The sequence below is a fragment of the Zea mays genome, chromosome 7 (assembly GCF_902167145.1).
Source record: "Zea mays cultivar B73 chromosome 7, Zm-B73-REFERENCE-NAM-5.0, whole genome shotgun sequence".
NCBI lineage: Eukaryota > Viridiplantae > Streptophyta > Magnoliopsida > Poales > Poaceae > Zea > Zea mays.
Window position 1 is genome coordinate 179,969,477 of NC_050102.1, and position 12,818 is coordinate 179,982,294.

General features: G+C 42.9%; 1 protein-coding gene and 1 long non-coding RNA gene across 4 annotated transcripts; one reads left to right on the plus strand and one right to left on the minus strand.

Moving 5' to 3' along the window:
* The first annotated feature begins 389 nt into the window (after positions 1-389).
* Positions 390-5,355, plus strand: LOC100216789 (uncharacterized). The gene is made up of 10 exons (NM_001143188.2): positions 390-753; positions 947-1,160; positions 1,252-1,357; positions 2,039-2,304; positions 2,847-3,126; positions 3,393-3,500; positions 3,877-3,963; positions 4,039-4,143; positions 4,435-4,565; positions 4,944-5,355. Exons 1-10 carry the CDS (start codon positions 540-542, stop codon positions 5,002-5,004), a joined length of 1,572 nt encoding a protein of 523 aa, NP_001136660.2. The 5' UTR covers positions 390-539; the 3' UTR covers positions 5,005-5,355.
* Positions 5,356-8,407: 3,052 nt separating this feature from the next.
* On the minus strand, positions 8,408-10,923 carry LOC100278918 (uncharacterized). 3 transcript variants are annotated; one of them, NR_169060.1, is made up of 6 exons: positions 10,852-10,923; positions 10,625-10,737; positions 10,358-10,491; positions 10,184-10,255; positions 9,634-9,775; positions 8,408-8,584 (listed from the first exon to the last, which is right to left on the minus strand). It is a non-coding gene; the product is annotated as an uncharacterized lncRNA (long non-coding RNA). The 3 variants fall into 3 exon arrangements; NR_169059.1 differs by lacking the exons at positions 8,408-8,584; positions 10,852-10,923 and having other exon boundaries at positions 9,685-9,775; positions 10,184-10,812; NR_169061.1 differs by lacking the exons at positions 8,408-8,584; positions 9,634-9,775; positions 10,852-10,923 and having other exon boundaries at positions 10,035-10,810.
* Between the last annotated feature and the right edge of the window lie 1,895 nt (positions 10,924-12,818).

The window sequence follows — 12,818 nt, forward strand, 5'->3', positions numbered from 1 at the left end:
TAAATTTTTAACAAATATTGTGTGTTCCGTTGTAACACACGACAACCATACTAGTATAATACACCTTTAGTTCCAGTATATAAGGCGTAACCACATCTGGTTCAAAGACAAAAAAATTCATTTAATTCTCTCTATATCACTGTACCAATAATGTACGTGTGCATAGAGAGCACGCCTTATATTGTGGGACAAAATAAAAAATGGTTACGACTTATATTCTAAAATGGATGGGTATATAACAAACATATCAAAGCACAAACATAAGTAATTAATAAAATGACAATGGTGAGTTGGGGGCAGGCCGGCAGAAACAAAGGAGATGCCTTGAGCCCAATCAACGGCCGTCTGCTCGAGCCTTCGTCCTTGGGCTGCTGCCGCGACGAGCACGTATCAGATCCCTCCCGCAGTCTCGCGCGCTCTCCCCCACCCACCCACCCCCTATCCATCCATCCATCCCACCTCCTGCTCCACATCCTCCCCTCCGCCCACCAACGCAGCAGCAGCCAGCAGCCCCGCCACTTCCCCCCTCGCCGCTTGCGATGGCGGTCACGCGCGTCGCCGTGGCCGCCGCCCTCTCGGCGGCCCCGCTCTCCTCCCGCCGCCACCGGGTTGCCCTCCCCTCCGCCTGCCGCCTTCTCCCCGCCTCGGCCACCTGCTGCAACAGCCGCGCGCCGATGTCTCTGCAGGCCGCCGCCGCCGCACCTGCCGCCGGCGCGGTCGACGAGGAGACTCCTGCCTCCTCCCCTCCGTCAGGTGCGCCTCCCACTCTAGCATCCGCCTCCCTCGGATTCCAGATTGGGCTGTCGTAAAACCGCCGAGTTGCTCGTGCAACTGCCCGAGCCACATCTGATCTGTGAGCGGTCGGAGTGAGAGCGGGCTACTAGCAACGTTTCAAATCTAAGAGCGAAGCGTGGTAAAGTAATTGGTTGTTTCGCCGAGCCTGCAGATGCTAGCAAGGGGGTGGAGAACCTGGTGATCATCGGCTCTGGACCAGCCGGTTACACCGCTGCCATCTACGCCGCCCGGGCGAACCTGAAGCCTGTCGTGTTTGAAGGGTGCCAGATGGGGGGTGTCCCCGGCGGGCAGCTGATGACCACCACCGAGGTGGAGAATTTCCCTGGCTTCCCGGACGGTATAACCGGGCCTGATCTCATGGACAGGTGAGACCTTTCCGATCGGTTCAATTCCCATAGTGTCATGTTGGTATGTTACCATGCTTACATCATCGACGGCGCATTTGATTAAAACCAGAATGCGCAAGCAAGCGGAACGCTGGGGCGCAGAGCTTTACCAAGAGGATGTTGAGTTTGTGAATGTAAAGAGCAGCCCGTTTGTTATTCGTAGCAGCGACCGTGAGGTACACGCCGTTGTGCTATTCCTCGTGCATGTCCGTCCTCTATAATCTGTTTTCGAGTTTGAATTTTCATTCTGCACAAGGTGGTGTTGCGTACTTGCGTGTGCTGTTTGTTTGGCATTCAATGGATGGTACTAACATAATTTAACAAATTAACTACGGATAAGATCCACTGATGATAAACAAAAAACATAGGAGCTTTCATATAGGGGGAGAAAATGTAAGGATGCATGTCTACAAGAGCAAGCTTTTGAACTGTAGGCCAGTCCAGTGTTTATGGGCTCGTTTGGTTTCCTCCCCGCCGAAGCTGCCTGGCTCAGGCAGTTCTCCCAAACATTGGATTTCGAACGCCTGGGGCTGGGATGGTTTGCCTGGCAGGCAATTGCCTGTGAGGGTTCCAACCAAATAAGCCCTATGTGGTTTACTTGATTATAGGTCTTACACTACTGTCTGGTCTTATGGTCTTTAGTTCTTCTGATACCTGTCTCTTGTTTGTAGTTTTTACAATATGTATCCACCTGGTACTCCTGTTTTTAAATATGTGACCTTTAAGGCAAGCTAATTTGTTCTTTTTTAACTAATTAAGTTTCCCTAAACATCACATATTTAAAAACAGATGGAGTATAATGAACGCAAACTATTTTAGACATTTTCTTCTCTGCATTAATCTCAGGGCATATGTAGGTGAAATGTCATAGTCTAATTATTGCAACTGGAGCTACGGCTAAGCGCCTCCGTCTGCCTCGTGAAGATGAATTTTGGAGTAGAGGCATCAGCGCATGTGCAATATGTGATGGAGCTTCACCACTTTTCAAGGGCCAGGTTCTTGCAGTTGTTGGGGGTGGTGATGTAGCTACAGAGGAAGCAGTATATTTGACAAAATATGCTCGACATGTTCATTTACTAGTTAGAAAGGATCAGCTACGGGCTTCCAAAGCTATGCAGGACAGGTAAAATAATTTCAATTCTTTTTCCTAAGAATATTCTGTTCTGTTCACACAGACATACTACCAGCAGATTGCCAGTATTTCACTTATCTTGGGCATCAGCACTTATTAGGAGTGATAGTGGATTGAATTATCTCCTTTTAGAAGGGCAGGCCTGGTGTAAGAGCTGTCTCCCTGAGTCACCAATCTGTGAACATTGTATTATTTTAGGCTAGGTCTATTGCTTTCGAGTAGTGGTTATACAGGTGGCATTGTAAAATGCTGTATTTAGCCAATAAGCTACAGTTTGTTGGATGTGAGCTAGTAATTATGGTAACTATGTTAGTTAGTGTTAGCTGTTTGCCAATTTAAATACTAAAAATCATAGTATTAGTTGAGTTTTCATAGATCCTGCAGATCATCAATTTTGGGAACTTATCTGTAGATTAAATTATTATGTTCTTTGAAGGACGTGAGCTCCTCTTCAGTCACTTGAAATATTAATGAGGTAAACTTCCAATTCGCTGGATGTTTGGTTAACAGGTTGATTATGGCGAATGTTTCAGAGTACTCAACAACCCCAACATAACAGTACATTTCAATACAGAAGCCATGGATGTTGTTAGCAATGACAAAGGGCAGATGTCTGGCGTTCATCTGAAGAGAAGAGATACAGGAGAAGAATCAGTTCTTACTGTGAAAGGTTTATTTTATGGCATAGGACATACTCCAAACAGTCAGCTGTTGCAGGGCCAAATCGAACTTGATAGTGCTGGCTATATTTTAGTTAAAGAGGGCTCAGCCAAAACTTCAGTTGATGGTGTATTCGCTGCTGGTGATGTTCAGGTAACTCCATCATTCACCTTCTGTATGGAACTTGTTCATGGTTTGCAATATATCTTATATTCCGAAGCTCCATTGGCACCATCATGTCATGTTTTTGTTATCACATATCATTTCTTGATGTCTTAAGAAGGAAACTGCTACAGCCAAGTATTTGCAAGATACCTAAGTATAAAATGCAGTATACATTGTGCAAGATATACATTTGTGAAATTGAGATATTTCTATGGCCATTTTGGTTTTTATGCTTCTCCAGTGTGTACCTGCAGGATCATGAATGGAGACAAGCTATTACTGCAGCTGGATCTGGATGCATAGCTGCTTTGTCAGTTGAAAGATACTTAGTTGCCAATGATCTTCTTGTCGAATTTCACCAGGTAGTCCTTTTTCCCCACAGTAGCTATTTCATTATGACATCTGGTGCACATACCAACTTCATTTTGCCTTGGACACTATTATAATGGAGGATGACTGTACAATCTTTACTGGATCCACAGTATCGTGAACAGCTGCAATCATCTACTTTTGTTATTTTGACTGGTATTTCTAGTTTATGTATCATCACATGTCAGCATTGCCATGTAGCCACATTGGAATTTATTCATATATGAAAATTTGAACATAGGCTTTCATCACTTCTTATATCACATGGTTGATTCACTTGTACCATCTTTTGCTGGTTATTTTCTGTACTAACCCCAATCAAGTTTACAAGGTACTGTTCTTTCTCATAATTTTTTAATTTAAATGCAGCCTGTTCAAGAAGAAACAAAGAAGGATATTACAGATAAAGATGTTCAAATGGGCTTTGACATTTCTCACAGAAAACACAAGGGACAGGTATTTATGCATAGATTGACCCACATGATGAAAATGTTAATTTGAAAACTGACACTGAGCTTTCTTCCTTTGCAGTATGCACTCCGCAAACTGTACCATGAGAGTCCACGACTCATTTGTGTTCTATACACTTCTCCCACATGTGGTCCTTGCAGAACCTTAAAACCAATTTTGAGCAAGGTTGGTTCCTGAAGTTGGTACTGTATCTGATTGGTCTAATTTAAGGGCTCATATTCTTTTTAAAACAACCTACCAATCAACCTTAAAGCACCTTCTTTTTACAATGGTAATAGGATACATACAACTTGGGTGTTAAAATAAAATCAACATATAGCTTCACAACATTGTGTGTGGTACGGCGACTAGCAGACACATGCTGCTATTGTGATGCAAAATTCTCATTTTATGATCTGTGTATCTTAGTTTAGGTTGCTTGTTTTATTACTTGCTAATTGCTAATTTATCTTGCAGGTCATAGACGAGTACGGCGAGTTTGTTCATCTTGTTGAAATTGACATCGAGGAGGATCCTGAAATAGCAGAAGCTGCAGGCATCATGGGAACACCTTGTGTTCAATTTTTTAAGAACAAAGAAATGCTCAGGTTTGTTATCTGTACTTCAATTAGTTTGGTTAGTTCTGTTGTGATAAGATTCTTCATGTTTGTGCCTATCTTTTCTCTTCTAGGAAATGGTATACACTTTTTTTGGAGAATACTGAATGAACTTGCAAACCAAAGGCACAGGCACATCTTGGCTAAATATTGGACTAGTTGGTGTATGTGTATTTTATCGTTCTTGGCCAAACATTATCTGATGTTCTCGAATAAAATTTTGTTAAACAAAGGCATGCAATTGAATTCTTAAGTCTGTCTTCTTTGTACTCTGATGCTTGTGAGTGATGTCGATCTCTGGGGCGAGTTCTGTATTATCATGTCTTAGGTACGCCTTTGTCTCATCTTTTGTTATCTTGGAACATGCAGGACTGTATCGGGTGTGAAAAGGAAGAAGGAATATCGGGAGTTTATCGAGGCGAACAAATGAGTTGAGCACGCAGTGGACCCCCTCAAGGTTTTTTGAAGTCAGTAGTTCTTTTGGCGCTATTTTGACGCCACCCCGTCCCCCGGTGGCCAATTTTTCATCAGATTTTAAGACGAGCCTGGTCTAGTGCCATGCCAAAGGAAACTAGCCGATCCCTCATATTGGATTATACAGCTCAAAATATATTCTTTGCTGTGTGTGTACAACATACATGGAGTTGACCCCCCACCCCCTGCTGATCAATCATCATTGCGGCATTGCCTTGACACTGCCAATGTGCAAACTATTTCCACGGATTAGCATACATTAATCTGAAGTATATATATACTCGGCAATGCTGAATCCATTTTGATCAAGGAAGCGACTGGAAATTTGTTTGTATGCGTGTGGAAGCCTCCGCTCACTGCAGAACTACCAGTCACCAACGCTCCATCACACACCAGCCTCCTGCTGCTGTGGCGAAGGTTTCGCCTTGTTATCGCCACCGCTCTGTCCCCGGCGAACCCGTCACCTGCGCTGCCCGCCCGCCGCCGCGAGGGGAAACTCTCGGCCGCTTCTGGAAACCACCCGGGCTCCACATGTCGCTCGAGACTAGCCATCACAAACACAGAAACAAAACCGGCGCACGGATATACGCGACCCGCCTCCCAAAGTTTAGAAAAACGTTTCTCCGATAGTTCTTTAAATAAACTTGTTAAATTTAGTTATTTACTATCTAACTATATTTACTTTTTAGATTTGACAACTCGATAGTAACTTACTAAATACAGTTATCATCGATTTTTTCATACATACGTGTTTATTTTTTCCCTTTCCTGCACAGCGAGTAGTCAAGTCCGATGTGCTCTTTTTTTTAAAATTTCCCCTACAGCGAGACGTCCAGGTGTGACACACGTGATATAACTATTGTTTAAATATGATAAAATGTTGGAGACCAAGTGTCGTGGTTTCGGAAACCGGGGGATAATAAAATTTGTGTTCGATGGGGATGCTAGCGTGAACTCACTCCAAATGGTGAATCACTGAGACTCGAACGAAGAACTCGGGACACAAGGTTTATACTCGTTCAGGTCGGAGCCCTAGTATAGTGTAATGTTGATCGTATTATTGCAATGGAATATGTTATAACTTGTGTGTCTGTGTGTAAGAAAAAGGAGAGCCTTCCCTTTTATAGCTCAAGGACCGAACCTTACAGAGACGACTTGCTTTCTACATGTATGTAGGCGATCTGTTGCCCCGGTCTAGCGTAGCGCTTCCGACGCAGTCTATAGTGTTGTGTGTAGCCATACTTCTGGTATGGCTTATCGTCTCGCTCGTTCATCATAAGGGTCCATGTAGCGAGTCCTCTGTTGAATTTTTTTTTGTGGTAGTGCGTGGCGGGTCTCGCGGGTCAACGCCCCACGGTGCAGCCATGCGTAGCGTAGCCTTGCCTATCTTCATGGGCCTGCGTCACTTACCATCGTGCGTAAGTGTACATCGGCATGATGTATCTGTCGTGTCCTTTTCGGTATGCGAGTCACTATAGAGACTCCGATGCTGAGGTCCTTACGACCGGGTTTGACAGGCCCAGTTGTCAGTGGGGGTTTGCCTAGGACAATATGTGACGATGTACCATTTGACGTTCGACAAAGACCCCTCAACACCGCACTGAATGCCTGGTCGTGGTTTGGGGATGACGTGTCTTATCGTGCTGACGCGAGCCCGTAGCATTGGGTCTACCCTCCTCTTATGCCGGTTAGAACGACACGGGGTCTGGTTGCTCGCCACGCCTTGCGGGGTTGCACGTCATAAAGTTGATCGTCTGCCCCGCCTCACTAGGTTGCTCGACAGGTACTTGGTCCTCCGCTTCGCCTTGCGGTGTTGCTCAGCAGGGACTTAGTTGTCCGCTTCATCTCACGAGGTTGCTCGACATGGATTTGGTCGTCCGCTTCTCCTCACGAGGTTGTTTGGTAGGGACTTGGTCATTCGCTCCGCCTCGTAGGGTTTGCTCGGCAGGGACTTGCTCGTCCGCTCCATCGCATGGTGTTCTCACCAGGGACTTAGTTGTCCGCTCTGTCTCGCAGAGTTCCTCGGCAGGGACTTGGTCGTCCACTCCGCCTCGCCGGGTTTGCTTAGCAGAGACTTGGTCTTTATTTGGGTCTAATACCAAGCTATTTTTTACTCCCAATAGCTTTAGGAACTTGCTAAACATAAGTTTATAGAGCTTTTTTCTAGAGAATTATTGGAGTTGCTAGGGGGTGTTTGGTTCCCCTACTAAAGTTTAGTGTGTCACATAAAATATTTAAATGTCAATTATAAATATTAAATATAGACTTAATTAGGTTCAAAAAAATTGTCTTGTCTTTAGTCTTCATATATGTAATTAGTTTTATAATTAAACTATATTTAATATATTATTAAGCCATTCAATATGATAGAGACTATTAGGGATAAAACGAGACGAAAAAATCTCGTACCGTCTCGTTCCGAATACCGTTTTCCGTTCGTTTTTTAATTGTTCGGTAATTGATTAGAAACCGTACGACAACGATTTTGCTAGTTTTCCAATAGTTTTCGTATTCTTCATTTCCGAGTTGTGATGATACTGTTTTTATATAATATAAGATACATCTAGCGTATAATGTATACAAGTTACAAACTTTTGTTGTGTTCAAGTGAATGAATAAGAGAAAAACAAAAGTTGTAATTACTCTAAATAATATGAATGAAGAAGATTTGTTCGTGTATTTTAATATCTAAAAAATTAGTCAATATGCCACTGTATTATGTATTTGTGGAAACTACAAAATATTTGTCTTTCCATCTAGAGTTTATCGGTTTTGGTCATTTTCGAATAACCGACAATTTTGATCCTGTATTTTGACCGTTGATTTTTCGTTTTAGTTTTCATTCCATTAAAAAAATATGAAAATAAAATCAATTTAGTTGTTTTTTCAATCATTTTTGAAGTTTTCATCACTAGAGACTACCTTTATCCGCCAGGGTGGCACCCCCACAAAACCTTTGGGGTGGACGCCTGGATCGCCAGTAGCTAGGAGGCTAATGGCAAACATGGATGTGGAGACGATAAGACCTCGATTATCATGGAGGCGATCTCGGCACTATGGTACACAAATGGCTCGGGAGTGTGGCATCCCTCTTGAGAAGGGAAAGGTATGATATCATGCCTGTGACAGCCCTCCCAAGTTATCGGGCCCACATGCACCAATCCTTGCCTTAATGGCCTCGGGTGGCTGTGCACGTGTACCGGGTAACTTAACAAGGCTATCGAGTTCGCCAACTGGAACTCATCATCCCAAGGATCTCCCACATAACAGGTATATTACAGTAATCACATTTGATACACACACATTGGAGATAGAGCGGAAGACTTTTACAAAGTACACTTTACATTCCAGAACTCAAGTTTTACAAGGTAGAAAGAGATGTATTTATTACAAGTCCTGATAGTACCCAAAGTGCATAACTTATTAAAATAGTTGGAAGGGTGAAGCCTTTCCATAAGATATATACATAAACATTCTAAGCTTCAAGGCCTCCACATGAAGTAACTAACCAAAAAAATAAGGGAATAAAACTTCTCCTGCAAAAACAACAGGGGATAAAACCCTGAGTACGCAATTACTCAGCAAGACTTACCCGACTAAAGAAAAGACTCTCAAGGGTATGCTAGCTGATTGGGAATCAAGGTAAAGTTTATCAATGATCAAAGACTCCTTTTTGCAGAAAAGCTTGCTACCAGTTGATCCTTAAGCCAAATTTTATTTCACTAGTTAGGTTATTACCTGAATCTATATTTGCCTGATCTAGTTCAAGCACTTGGCCTATACTAGCTCCATTTTATTCATTCTCATATTTCACTTGCTAACTACGATGATGGTCACAGGGATGAGTCTCCATAACCGAGGAGCAACGACGATTCGAACCGATTATACCCAGCTGGGGATCTCTAACCACACGACATATGTAGCACTTAACCCTTGCATATGTCAACCGTTCCCACGGAGTCCTCCACTACATGAACAGGTCCGCGCCACCCGAGAGCACATTACCCTACCAGGCGTGCTACTATGCCAGGAGGGTACATGCTACTCCCGCCATCTCTCCACTCCCAGTGCGCGATTGTCTCTTCACGTATGGAATAGCCGGGTTCAAGCTTACCCTGTCCCATACCAGGGTATGTGGCTAGTTGCAAAGTCTCAACCACAACAGGCCAGTCAACGGTACGGTCCTTAATCGACACAGACGGGCGACTCTGTCTGCTCAGCGTCTGGTCTAGATTTATTAACCATTTCCCCATTTTTGGCACCCGACAGGGGTACTCTTTTCCAATGATGATCCCACTCCGGCCGAAGTGGAGTCATCACCTTAGTTTGCTTTGATTTTTGAATCAAAAAGCCCATAACTAATGTTCCGCAATCATTCTTTTTGAAAACAAATGATTTTTCAGTTTCTAAGCAGGGTTAAGCATTATCAGTTCTTTTTATAAATCAGGGATCAAGGTATAGTATTTAAATTCCAAGGAATGGTAATGCATCAGTTGTTCATCACACAACTCCTATCACCTAATGCATCATTTAAGGTGATAAAGCATTTAAAACACAAGGAAGGGGCAAATGCACCGGGGCTTGCCTTTGTTGCAGAGAAGAGGTTCTAGATACTTCTAACACGATGATCAGTTAGATGGCTCCATCCACTTGATGAACAGGCACTGGAGTAAACTCCTCTTCAACAACCACTTCATCTTAAATCTTCACTCTTTATTTTGGGAGCTCTACATGAAATGACATGATCATGGATGCTTATGTTTATGCAGTTTGCAACAAAAATATTTAAAAGCATTACCAGACTACACCTACAAACTATGACTACCAAGGGACTGAACACATTAGATTTCATCCATAAACTTACTTCATCTTTTCTAAAGGGATTAATCCATCCTATTTGTAACTTTACAATGCTTTCTAAGCAAAGGATTTCCAAATAGCCCCCAAATTTTACCAAGTGCTTAAATGACCAAAACAAGGTTATTCAAACATTGCCATACTTTTTTTTGGCACTGCACTTTTATTTCTAAAATCCAAGCCTATTAATTAGACCTAATAGCCAGAGCAATGAATCAGGTCACCCTAATCCAACCGAACTCAACAAACGTGAAACAACATGGTTCTCTAGTCCAGACCTTCTGTAGAATGCTTGGCGAGTGCTATGCTGATTTCACCTTCATCACCACAAAGGATCTTCAATCACGTATCTAGGGCCTCGACCAGAACATAGACATGACGAGAACACTAGGTCAAACCACAGATCGACACATCAATTTTCAACTCATATCAACAGATTAAGACGTTCTCACGTTCAACAAAACTGGTGCTTGCGGCCGGTGGCGACGAACAGATCATCGATTTTGAATGGCATCTCAGCCCAAACACATCTGAAAACATGGTGAGGACGAACCACGGCGAGATGGGGACGACCAAACTGCTCATTCTATCGACCAGGTGGCACGCGACGGAAGATGAGCACGCACCCAGCGACGGAAGCAGGAGGAAGCGCGCGCACGACACAGTAGTAGAGTCGAGTGGAGGGGCGTTGATTTGGAAGGGAGCAGGGATGACCGAACCTGAGAGAGTTCGACGGCAGGTGCAGAGTGTTACCAGGGAGCTGGCGAGGTGCTGCAAAGTGAGCAGCAAGGGAGCTGATGCCGAGCTCGACTGCTACTGCTGCTCCGGCGTGCTGCGTGGGTGACAGGAACGGTGGGAGGAAAAGGAGACATGAGAGATAGGAGTGAGGAGACTGATAGAAGAGAGTAGAAATTGAGTACGTCTTCTTGCATGAGAAGGAGCGTACATGAGTAAGCTTCTAGACCTCAACTGGATAAGAACAGGAGCATTCTAAGGATTTGGTCGACCTAAGGATAATAGAAAATGTGTGGCAGGGAGGGGATAAGGAGAAACGGCTAGGGGATAAAGGCCATCGGCCAGCACATGGAGAAAGGTAATTTTTCCTTCAGATATTTGGAACCTCTGAACGGCTATACTTCACTGAAACATAGTTTCAATCTTCTGAATCCACTGAATCAGCCACACTGCCCATTGCCCAGCTCTCTGTTTGATCCCCTTTTATGTCACAAATTCTCTTAGCAACAGGCCCATCTCCCTTAACTAAATTTACTCCCTAAGCATAGTTCTTTCACTTTGGTATAACGCCCATAGGTTGGAAATATTCAAATAAAAAGTTGTGATGCGCTAAAGTAGAGTATAAATACTGAAAAGTCCAAATTCAGCTAACTGGACAGCACAGTTTAAGTCTGACAGAGGGATTTGCAATAGGCTGTTCTCCAAGTTCTATACAGTAGCAAGCCAACTCATTGCACAAACCTTGATTATCTATATCAGGTCTCTCATTTTGCTACAGACTCTTAACCCAAATATCTTTGGATTAATTACCACATAGCTCCAAAGGTGGGTAAAAACACACAGATTCAGACTTAGATGTTTTACTGTTTGAAAATCCCCAACACCTGACAACTGATCTTTAGGCAAACATTACTCTACTTTTTATGTAGCACCATGTCAATCTCACCTTATGAAACGTATTCGCCATACTGTGGTCTCCAAGTTTTCTATAGAAACTACAGTCTAAAACCACTCATATTGATCACAAAACAGCTCCAAACTAGGCATTCTACACTGAAATTCAGATTTCAGAGACAGAACAAAATTCAGCCCAATTAAACTGACAGTCCAATTTTGAGCCACATTTTCTCCACATTTTGCGTAGGATTACACCCATTCCCATTAAATGAATTTGTACACTAACTTGTGGTCTTTAACTCCTCTATAGACGTCTCAGCCCAAAGCTCCTTAGATTTTCCACAAATGAGCTCCAAAAACAGCACAAACACTGCAATTCAGACTTAACCTTCTGTTCCTGGTCTGAAAACTGAAAAAAACTATCAGCCCCACTTTGGGTAACTTGTACTCCATGTTCTGGGTCAGATCAAGCCTAACTCACACAACGAAATTTGTTCACTGACATATGCTCTTCAACTCTCCCATAGCAACCATGGTCCAAAACTTCCTAGAACAGGCAACACACAGCCCCAAAATGGCACTAAAAACACTGATTTCAGACTTTGGCAACTATTCGAAGCCTGAAAATCCATAAGTCTGACAGTCCCACTTTGAACACCTTTTTCTCCTAGTTGCATATGGTTTTAGGGCTGCTACATTTCATAAACATTGTTCTCCTATAGTTACTCTACAGGTTTGTTATAACAACTGTTTCCAAAATACTCATGGATTAAAAGTTACAGGGATCCAAATACAGATAAACAAAACTGTTTTGGGCTGATTCCAACTGACCCAAATCTGAATTTTTGCAAATTACTTCAAATTCTCCCACATCACTTGGAGAGCTCCAAATATGAAAATCATTCACTTTTCCAAGCTCCACGACTTTTATATACGGACTTTTAGCAAAACATAGCTAAATCTTAAAATCCACTTTTGGGCTAGTTTAGAGTTGAAATTGGACTTGATCTGCTTCAAGAGCTTCATCAATTTATTGCATCCTACTAAAAACAAGGTTAACCTTAAGCTCAAACCCAACTTTGGTGTATAGAGCTCATGTCCAAATTTCCATTAGTTTAAAAGTTGCTTGTTTGTAGATTTCAAACAAAGTCTCTGAACTTCTCTTGCTCTCTTCGAAACGAGATAACCTCACCCTTTTCTCCAAGTTCCAAATGCTTCTGAGGCCAAGTTGCTTAATCAAATTGGTGCTCCACATGTTGCTCCACAAGTTTGGTACAATGT